Below are 10,721 nucleotides of genomic sequence, written 5' to 3'. Positions count from 1 at the left end.
TTCACATGAATTATAGATGTGTGACTCATTTGAGGTGATGCCGAAGTCGACATTGTCTCATTGGAAATCCGATCATTATGTTAGCCTGTTCTTTAGCACGCTTTCTGTGTATTGTGCAAAGCTTAAAAAAAAAACGGAGACAAAACGGCCTCTAATCTAAACACAGTCATCTTTAAATAGCAATCCATTGGCTCGCTTACACATTTAAACTGTTGTTTGTCATTAGCACTTTATCAAAGGCTCACTTAAGATAAGATTCTGGTGCTAATAAGATGTGTTGGTGACTAATTGACTGTCAATACCGATCACATCATGCAGAGAGCACCTTTGTCCAACGTGTATGCCATTTTGGGCTGGAATTGAAATATGTCTAATCTTCCCATTTTATTTGCTTTTTTATTAAACGCGGTTCTTTATTTATGGTGCTCTTATCTTCGTGATACAATTTATTCCATCAACTGGCCTAAATGTTTGGAACAATGTGCAGTATATTTATTATAATATCTCATGGCTTTCGTCTCATTAGAATATTAGCCACGCTTTCAACAGAAAATCGGTCTTAATCTGAAAATCGGCTGTAAAAGTGGGACATCAATTTTAAAGGTGGCTGAGGGAGAAACGTTGCATACCTGCTATTTACTGCTCGCTCTGCGTGGGAACAGCAGGAGGAGGAAGACGCAAGCAAGGAGAGACGTTGGCATGAACTAAAAGAGAAAAACATTTTTTGATCAGGGTATTGGGGGGGTTGAAGGGAGGAAAAACTGTTGGAGAAAAAAGGCAAGTTGAATGAGGAAGATGCATGCAGTTAAAGGAGAAGCTGTGGGAATTTAAAGTCAGAAGATGCGGGACGCTGAAAGAGAAAGAGGATGATACGTGCAATTAAATGACAATGTTGAAGGCAATTGAAGGTGAAGGAAGCACACAGTTGAAGGGAAGGCCCTTCAACTTCTTCCGCTTTCACCTTCGACTGCCAACTGTGGGCAAAGTTGAAGGAGGAAGCCGGCAGGCAGTTGAAGGACCCGCCGAGCAGTGTACTGATTCTTCACCAGACTTCATTTGCCTCCTCGCATTTTTTACTTCCTTTTCCTCCAACTTCCTGCATCTTTCTTCTAGACTTCCTGCATCAACCTTCGTTCACCTAGATCTTCCTCTTTGAACTTTTTCATTCATTCTCCTTAAACCCCCTACCTTATTCATCCATGCTGATCAGTTCTCCTTCACCTTCTTGCAGCTTCCTTTTTAGCTTGCCGGATCTTCCTCCTTTAACCTCCTTTATCTCATTTAACTGCGTTCTTCATCTAGAGAGAAGGCACAAATAGAGTAAGTTGCAGACTCAAGGAAGAGGAAGAGAAAACAAACAAACAAAAAACAATGACAACCTTTTAAATGAGATCAGATAAAATGAGCTTTTTAAAAAGATTTTATCATTTTAGGAAGTCAATGTTTTGCATTAAACAAGTACAAGATTAAATATATGAACATAGTAAAAAATGCAGAACAATTTAAGGAATTATTCTGTCGAGATGCATGCTCTTCAGGCCACCTGCCCTCTGTGCAGTGTTAGCGGAATAAAGTGCGATCATGAAGATCCTCGCACCTCTTCGGGGCTGCTACATTTCAGAGTGATCGTTGCCGCAACAATTTTGAGTTCCATTTTGAGGGAGTGACAAGGGAATAAAATGTGTGTGATCTTCTCTCTTAATAGAGGAGAAAGTCCCCAAGGGCTTGTTGTGTTGCTGCTGTCTCCCTCTATTTATTTTTGTGATTTCTTCCCCCCCACCCCCATTCAAGCCTTATCCTGCTCTGTGTGCTCTGAGGTTGCTCCGTCTCAGAGGCTGGAGCCATGCAGGTATAATTCTCCCCACGCCAACTAACTCATTTTGAATTATTGAAGAGTTGTTTATGGCCTGAAAACAACGGCTTGGAAGAACAGAAAGAACGCAGGTGAGATGAGGGTTCGTGTTATTATTATGGTGTTCCCCCTTAAATTTTTGAAGGCCGATTCTGATTAAACACCTACAAATGTAGATGTGTGTGTGTGTGTGTGTGTGTGTGTGTGTGTGTGTGTGTGTGTGTGTGTGTGTGTGTGTGTGTGTGTCCATATGCTTGTGCATGCTAAACAAAAATACTGACCAAAAATGGAAGAAAATCACTTTGTGAAAAGTACTGGAACAAAAGAGTCAAATAACAATTAAGAGTGAAATTGATTGATTCTGTAAAATGAAGAAATTGAATATTATATCTTTATATGGCAAATTAAGAATAATAAAAATATATACAGTACATATAAAACAAACATTATCTTCTGAATAATGGTGATTATTTTCTATCATCTAAAAATTGAAAACAATTAATTATATATTTTCCTGTGTCATTAACTTAAATAAGTCACTCTTTGGAGGAATTCTCGGCTTTAATGTGTGTTTGTGTGTGTGTGTGTGTGTGTGTGTGTGTGTGTGTGTGTGTGTTTCACATGCACTGCTCAAGACTGTAATCAGCCTCTGCACCAAGCCGCTGAGACAAAATAATGAAAATTATATTTTGAGAGCAGTGTCTTAAATAATTTCTGGCAAACTGGAGGATTAAATTCGGGCATATGACTCATTTTGGAAAAAAAATGCCTTTAATTGTGCAGAATTGTTATGTACTTTTAATGTGCTATAAATGTCAATATTTTAAAAGGGAATTAAACTGTGAATTGAATTTGTCATTCATTAAAATGTTTCACCTGCAGACATAATTCCTCATTTGTATTTTTCCAAGCCCTCTATTCCCAGTTTTTTTTGTTGGACATATATAATAATTAAGAGCAAAGAAGGAGCAAGAAGTGGAAAATAAACCGCAAACCAACAATTTACCGCACAAGTCCGAGCAAATAAGTATAATAATTGCAAAGTTGTGAATCGGCTGTCTGCCCTTGGGAGGGTCTTTTGAAGTAAAAAGAGGGGAAAATGGGGAAGGGGATGTGGGATTGATGGTGGTTTGAGGAAAGTAATTAATTTCACCGAGCGCGATTAGAAACACTTCAGACCTCCTCAGTGGCTCAATACAGCCGCCAAATAGGACAATATGAAAGACCGGGTTAGTATAAAAAGGCATTGGTGGTGGGTGAGGAGGGGTGAAGCGCAGGTGAGGCCAAGCGAGGTGAACAAGCGCACCAAGAGTTCCGCGCGTTCGTGCGTATAATGGACGATTACGCGGGCATTAATAGAAATAAAAACGGACGCTTTTATTAAGGCATACGGCGATCTGGCTAACACTGCGCCCATTGAGCATCTCTTTTAAAAAAAGAGGAAGTAAAGTTAGAGGGAGGAAAAGAGGAAGGGGGCGCAAAAAAAAAAATCGATCCGAGTTGATGGGAGTTGGAGTGCGCATGCGCGGCGGAGCACTTTCACTACCTGCCACACACGCAGTATTTCACACGCGGCCACAGAGACTTGTCATCCACTTGCGTGCGCGCTGCCGCTGATGCTGGATGACACCCGGAGGACAACGAGACAAGACTACGCGTTTTTTCTTCCCACTGTCGTTTTGCTCGAGCGTGGACAAGAGGATGAAGAGGAGACACTTTTAAGGAATTCTCTTTCTTTTTACAGAAGATAATCGCGGGTGGGATGAAGAATTAAAGTCAGAAGTAAGTAAACGACGCGTGACGTTTAATTTCTCAACTAAGTGCGAGCTTTTATTTACGTACGCGCATGTGTCCATTCCTCTTCAGAGAGTTATTGTGAAGTATGTCCAAACCGATGGATCACGTCAAACGCCCGATGAACGCCTTCATGGTGTGGTCCAGAGCCCAGCGGAGGAAAATGGCCCAGGAGAACCCCAAAATGCACAACTCGGAGATCAGCAAGCGGCTCGGCGCGGAGTGGAAACTTCTGACCGAGTCCGAAAAGAGGCCCTTCATCGACGAAGCCAAGCGTCTGCGGGCCATGCACATGAAGGAACACCCCGACTACAAGTACCGACCCCGGCGGAAGCCCAAAACCCTGATGAAAAAGGACAAGTTTTCCTTCCCGGTGCCCTACAACCTCGGGGAGCACGACGCGCTTAAAGTCAGCGGCCTCTCCGCGGGAGGGCTGCCCGAGAGTATCATCGGCAACCCGGACAAAGCGGCGGCGGCAGCGGCGGCCGCGGCGGCCCGGGTCTTCTTCAACCCGTCCATGTCCACGAACCCTTACTCCTTTTTCGACCTGGGCTCCAAGATGAGCGAGCTCTCGCCGCACTCGTTCCCCTACGCGTCCCCGCTGGGCTACCCGCCGAGCGCCGCCAGTGCTTTCGCGGGGAGCGGCGGTGCCGGCGTGGGCGCCGGGACGCATACCCACTCGCACCCGTCCCCGGGGAACCCTGGCTACATGATCCCATGCAACTGCACGGCGTGGCCCTCCACCGGACTCCAGCCGCCCCTCGCATATATCCTGCTCCCCGGAATGGGGAAGCCTCAGCTCGAACCATATCCCGCTTACGCGGCGGCGTTATGATCGATCCCACGCGAGAATTAAAAACAAACAAACTATTGATGCATTAGTTTGATTCATGCATGCACAAACTCGAACATGGGGTGACGCGTGCATATGTGACATGTATATGGATAATTACCTTTATTTAAGGTCTCCGTGAGAACTCGCCAAACTTCTGCCAATTACCAACGAAAGGAGGGTGGGGTGTGTGTGTGTGGGGAGGGGGGCTGCTAATTGCACCTGTTGGATTTGGGACTGCCCGACGGTACGTGGGTCCACCGTGGAAGCATTGTGACACACCTGCAAAACAAACAAACAAAAACATGTACAAAAAAAAGGCAGTTTATCTAGTGTTCTGAGGGACCCGCGCAGGGACATTTCATTGGCATTATGTGTACATTTAGAGCAGGGGTGGGGAATCTCTGCAGTTTTTATAAAGTCCTACTAAATTTATAATAAAATACAATGGTGCAAATATTTATTATACTATATTATGCGCATTTAGACGTATTGGGACTTTTTTAAGTAACAGTTCCTCTATTTGTTTTGGAATTGCATGGCCAACATGATTCAATTTGCACCCATGCATGGCCCTTTCATAGCCCACGGGCCTTGAATTCCCCACCCCTGATTTAGAGTTTTTAAAAACCATTTTCTAGATGTCTGTAATATTTATTGTTTTAGTGGAATCTATGGTGAGCAAATAAAAAGGACAAGAGTGAATTTGCACATGAGACGTTTCAAGAGGACGTAACGGTAATTAATTTGACCCAATTCAGACATAAAGTTAACTTCCCCCAAAGGAAAAAATAAAATAAAATAAATAAACCCTCCCTCTTGTGTCGTGCAGGGATTTCAAGAAACCCATTTTTAAAAAAACAACTAACTCTCATGGAATTTGTATGTTTGTGTTTTCTTTTACGTGTCACCTGTTGAGAAACGATCACGGGAACAATAATAATCATAACAATAAAACCGAATAGGATTCAAAACTAATCGGACTACACTTTTTGATGTGACGATCATCATTTTTCCCCCACTCTGTGGAGTCCAGGTGAAATGTAAAATACGCCCTTCTCCAAAACGGCCGCTTTTGTCCGGTGTCACTGAGAGTGTATTTAAAGTGGGTGCACCTCCTGAAAGTGCATTTATATCATCTGAATTAAAAGGGACATGAACAACCTGCTGATCACCGTGTGTTCTCCAACTATGTTTGTGTGTGATGAATTTCAATCCGGGCCCCCTTTACTCGATTACACTGGGAGATTGATTCATAAGGATCGGGGCGATTATGCAAAACTAATTTGGACAGTCCAGGGATAATTATCTCCGTCGCGGTTAATTAAACCCTTTGAGCGGAGCTCCGCGTTTGCAACACCCGTGGAACTTCCTCCTTGGGGGAGAGGGGGGGGGGGCGCAGCCCACCCATCCCACCACCCACTTAAAAAGAACGTGACCTCGTGGTACAATGGGGAAAAAAAACACAAAATGTATTCAACCCGGATTGTTTTGTGTTTTTTGTTGTTGTAAAGTGTCCTTGAGTGTCTTGAAAGGCGCTTATAAATAAAATGTATTATTATTATTATAAAATGACTCATCGTAATTTAAGAACACGTGGAATAGTAATTTCATTTAACTGCGCTGCTGTTGAATGTAATTGTTAAATGGTTTCCCTAGAAATCAATTGCATTCATCCTTTTTTATGATGTTTTATCTTTCAAGCCGAGGAAATGTTCACCCCCCTTCTTTTTTTTGTTTTGTTCATTCCTTCTCTCTTCTCTGGGAGCGTTTAGACGGTGGAGGGGGTTTTGTTTGAGCACAAAACGCGGGTTGGAAGGTTTTGTGCGAGCGTTGTTTGTTGAAGTGGAGCTCGAAGAAAAGCGGCCGCTCTCGCTCATTGTGATGAAAGCAATCAGTGGTATTTGGAAAACTGTTAGCATTGTGCACTTCTTCTGTGTCCATTGTGCAGGATTTCTTTTCACAAGGTCCCCCAACCCCTCCTCCTCCTTCCCACCATCTCTCTCTCTCTCTCTCTCTCTCAAGCGATCCAGCTGGACGGAGTGAATAGCGGTGCAATGTGTACACGCTTTGTCCCGGCAAGCCCTTCAAGTAGCCCACACTGAATGGAGTGAGTTGACACTGCATGACAGTGAAACAACATAATAAAAAATACATGAGCGCGTGAATAGGAGCAGGCGCATAAATAAATAAAATGGGTGGCCAAAACTGGATAAACGGAATGACAAAACGGTGAAAGAAGATGGCGGGGTTAACAAAAAAAAAAAAAAAAAGATATTTAACACGTCAGATTAGCATCACAATGCAATCTACAAACCAGTACAATTGATGAATGGGTTTACCGGCCAAGAAAAGAAATGGACTAAATGCCTTTTGAATCGACGGCCTATGTTTTCTCTGTCTAAGACGGGCCCTGAAAGAGGAAAGGTGGAGATGCAACTATGGAAAGAAGCGGAAGAAAAGGCCTTCCTATTGAAACGTTTTCCAGCCTTGGTTCCAAGGTCTTCAAGTGAATAAGAGAGAAGGAGGATTATGCATTTAGGAAAATTATCATTCATGAAAATAAATAACAGGACTAAGTGGCCTTTTCGGGGCATAAAAAAGCAACTCAAACATGTAATGCTACAAGATTTTTTTATAGGTTCCAAGAATTAAGTTACCTGAACAAAAATGAACATTGAGGGGGAAACAACGCAACAATCATAGAGTAATAAGTGAAGGGGGGAAAAATCGGAAGCTTATGAGAATAAAGCATTTATATTACAGGAATACAGTTTTGTGAGAAAAAGATTGCAACACTACAACAAGAAAAGTTGCAATGCTACGATAATAGAGTCAAAACATTACCCCCACCCACCCAAAAAAGCCTTAAAGTTCCAGCAATGCTGTCACAGAAGATCTCAAATCCAAACTCCAACTCTTCTCTCTAAAGTTCATCACACTTTTCCTAAACTTCTCTGCCAAACCTGCAAGCAATTCTAGACAAATTCTTCCAAGATCACCCACAGTTCTATTGGTGCAGCCATCTTGACCATGTCTTCAAAACGGATCCGGTGAAGAGAGAGTAAAAAAAATGGACAAATCAGACAAAGCCAGGTCGCCTGAGTAGGGAGGTTTGCTCTTGGATGTGATGTTCTTCCCGGCTAGGAACTGTCCGATGCTCACAGCATTCCGAGCAAACACACTGCCATAGAGAAGCAGCCCCAAGTTGTCCTGCCACAATTCGCGCCCCTTCTCGCACATTGAATGAAGCAAGCGTCGCATGATCTCTTTATAGACACAAGAGCCCACACATGAGAGGAAGCAGCCTAAGTTGGTTGTCAAATACTGTCTAGCTTTTTTGTGACACCAGTCTGGGAACTTTTCTAACACACTTCATGTGTGAAAAGTTCTATTACAGGGATAAAGTAGCATTTTTTGAGAGTAATATTTCAATGTTATGAGCATTCCATCACAATGTTATGAGAGTTTTGTTGTTATGACAAGAAAGATTACTTATTAAAGTGCATGGTGTTATTTAGAAAAAAGTTGCAATGATGTGAATAAGTTGTTTGGTGACAAGAGTAATTGTAATGTTGTGACAATAAAGTTGGACAAATGCACAAAGTGTTTTTTTAGGAAAGACATGCAATTTTATGAGAAAAAAGCTGCAACACTACCAGAGAAGAACCACAGTATTTAAAAAAAACCCACAAGGTGGAGAACAACTTTGATGGTATGAAGAAAAAGGTGTTAGGTAACAAGAAGTGTGATGATATGAGAATAATGTCACAATTTAAATTTTAGGGGAATAAAGTGGTATTTGTTTGGGGTTGGGCGGGGGGTGACAACTCTAAAAATGTGGATGCAAGAAATAAAATAGGCGAGAAAAGTCAGTAGTTAGGTTAGGAGAATAAAGCCATGGTATGAGAGCTAATCTGTAACGTTTATTGAAAAAAAATTATCTGGGCATGACAAAAAAGTCAGAAATAAAACAAAACCTCCAGTTATGGGAATTAAGCATCTTAGCGAAGGAATTGAGAGACAATGTAATGGAAAAAATTTGGAAGGGAGAAACTAATATTCACTGCCCCCACAAAAAAATATTACAAGAAATCAGGCAAAAAAACTAAAAAACCCACCTCATATTAAAATGTGAAATCAGTCTTTTCAGAAAAAGGCAAGGCTACTTTGGGCGGGAGGGGGGTGGGGGGTGAACAAATATGCTACTACACTAGAACAGGATCAGATTTGTACTTTTTAAAAATTCATAATAATTTGGTGCTTCCCAAAATAAAGATGTAGTAATCAGAGAAACAAACCATGTTAAAAAAAAGAAAAATTGAAGTTGCAATCTTCTGTGAGTAAACCGTTCAAAAAGCTTAATGTTACCTGCAACATTTTACAAGTTAAAAAAAAAAGTTTGATTCTTGTTCAGAAAAGTCGTAAGGTTACGACAAAAAAGGCGTTAGGTTACAAAAATCAAGATGGATTACAGGAATAATTCATTTTTTCAAGAACAATTTGATAACATTCTCCGGAATCTTCATGGCACCCGTTTTATTTTTTTTACACCTATGAGAATTTCTTCTCAATGCTACTTTCCTTCAGTATTTTATCCTGTCACCGTGACCTCGATACCGCTGTGGCACCGGAGAAAAAGGCACAGCTAAAATGATTTTGACATCACTATTCACTCACCTCGAGCCCCATCAAAATCATTTTGGATCTTGTTTTCTTTTTCTTCTTTTTTATTTTTATTTGGATTTTATTTTTTTGCAAAGGGCAACAAATGATTGAATAGGAATTGATTTCTTTTGCACATTTAATCACTAAATATGTGTGTGTAACTATGTTTGTGAATGGGCGACTGGCCCTGATGTGAAGATGCTGAACATTGGAGGAACTCAAGTGGTTGCTCTATACTGGAGGAAATGATTCAGTTTTACTATTGAAAGTACATTTTTATGCCTGACCTTACAGCAATGAGTGCATTTGATTTTCTTGCATCGGGGAGAGCATCAAGGTTGCATGGAGAGAGGGGGAGGAAACACATTTAGTCAAGTCACCAGAGGAGGAGTGTTCATTCTTTTTATTTTTTTTAATGCTGAATGTTTTCATTTCATTCACAACAGTACAGTTAAAGAGCTGAAAGAAACCGCTTCGGAATTTGCCCTCATTTAAATGGGAAAATGGGTCTTAAAAGCAATGTGTCACCCCTTCCACTGGCCACAACATTTTGTACACCAAATGAAATCCAATAGAAAGAAGAGCTGTCTTTAAAGAGCTGCTTCTGAGCTAATACTGCCCAATTTGAACTAACTCGATAATGTCAGATGTTTTGAATTATACCGGTAGTTATCTTATTCAGCGAGATGAGACAGGCGAGACATGAGGAACAGCGCTCAGCATGATGCAGGACAGTTCTTTGGGCTGGCTCATTATGCAATTCTAAAAATAAATAAATAAATAAATAAAAAATAAGCAAAAACCAAAAAGAACCACCTTGGAAGAAGAACAAAAAAATTGCTCATGATATATCATCATCTGTTTGAACGACGTATTGTTTATTCTGAATCATTTGAGTATTGATTCCAGAGGACATTAGAAAATTCAAATCATCTCTGATTTAGTACAAGTATACTTGGTGCAATGATGTGATCTCAAACAAAACAGTACTTTAAAATGTATTTTGCAAAACGTAAACATGCATTTCACTATCATACAAAAGGCTCGCTCTGTATGAATAAAAAAAAACATTAAAAAGGGGGAAAAAAAGCTCCCATTCCGATGCCCTGATATGATTTGATGTCAAAGCCTTATACGTTTGCCTGTAAGACATTTGTATGAGTGAGATTAGGCAAATTAACATCCATATGTATCAGCAGTTCAAGCGTGTTGACCTCAGATGGAGGCACAATGGCTTCCCGTCCCCTAATTCGCCCTAGGGCCGCCCCACTAGCATGTGGATTATCACCTGACTTCAATGGCTTCAGATGGATCGTTTTAGGATTTTTTCCCCCCTCCACATACATGAATAAAACATCAACATGGTCTCTTTGAGGATATTTCTTCTATTTGTTTGTGCACGCTTACCTGGTTGTCGGTACGCATGTGTGTATGTCTGTGTGCGCACGCGGGTGCACAGACAGACTGTGAGGAAGCTCAAAGAGTGTGATCACTGACTTCTTCCACCTCATTTTAGGCAAATCAAAGTGTGAAAAGTCTCTCCTGCAGCAGTATCTCCATCATCGGCTCGGGCCA

General features: G+C 41.3%; 1 protein-coding gene across 1 annotated transcript; it reads left to right on the top strand.

The window, feature by feature from the left end:
- The first annotated feature begins 3,398 nt into the window (after positions 1 to 3,398).
- On the top strand, positions 3,399 to 5,644 carry sox21b (SRY-box transcription factor 21b). The gene is made up of 2 exons (XM_052082591.1): positions 3,399 to 3,634; positions 3,719 to 5,644. The coding sequence occupies exon 2, from the start codon at positions 3,735 to 3,737 to the stop codon at positions 4,479 to 4,481; it is 747 nt and encodes a 248-aa protein (XP_051938551.1). The 5' UTR covers positions 3,399 to 3,634; positions 3,719 to 3,734; the 3' UTR covers positions 4,482 to 5,644.
- Positions 5,645 to 10,721: the final 5,077 nt, after the last annotated feature.

Source organism: Hippocampus zosterae, chromosome 12 (genome assembly GCF_025434085.1).
Source record: "Hippocampus zosterae strain Florida chromosome 12, ASM2543408v3, whole genome shotgun sequence".
Classification (NCBI taxonomy): domain Eukaryota; kingdom Metazoa; phylum Chordata; class Actinopteri; order Syngnathiformes; family Syngnathidae; genus Hippocampus; species Hippocampus zosterae.
This window is presented reverse-complemented; position numbering and strand designations above follow the sequence as displayed.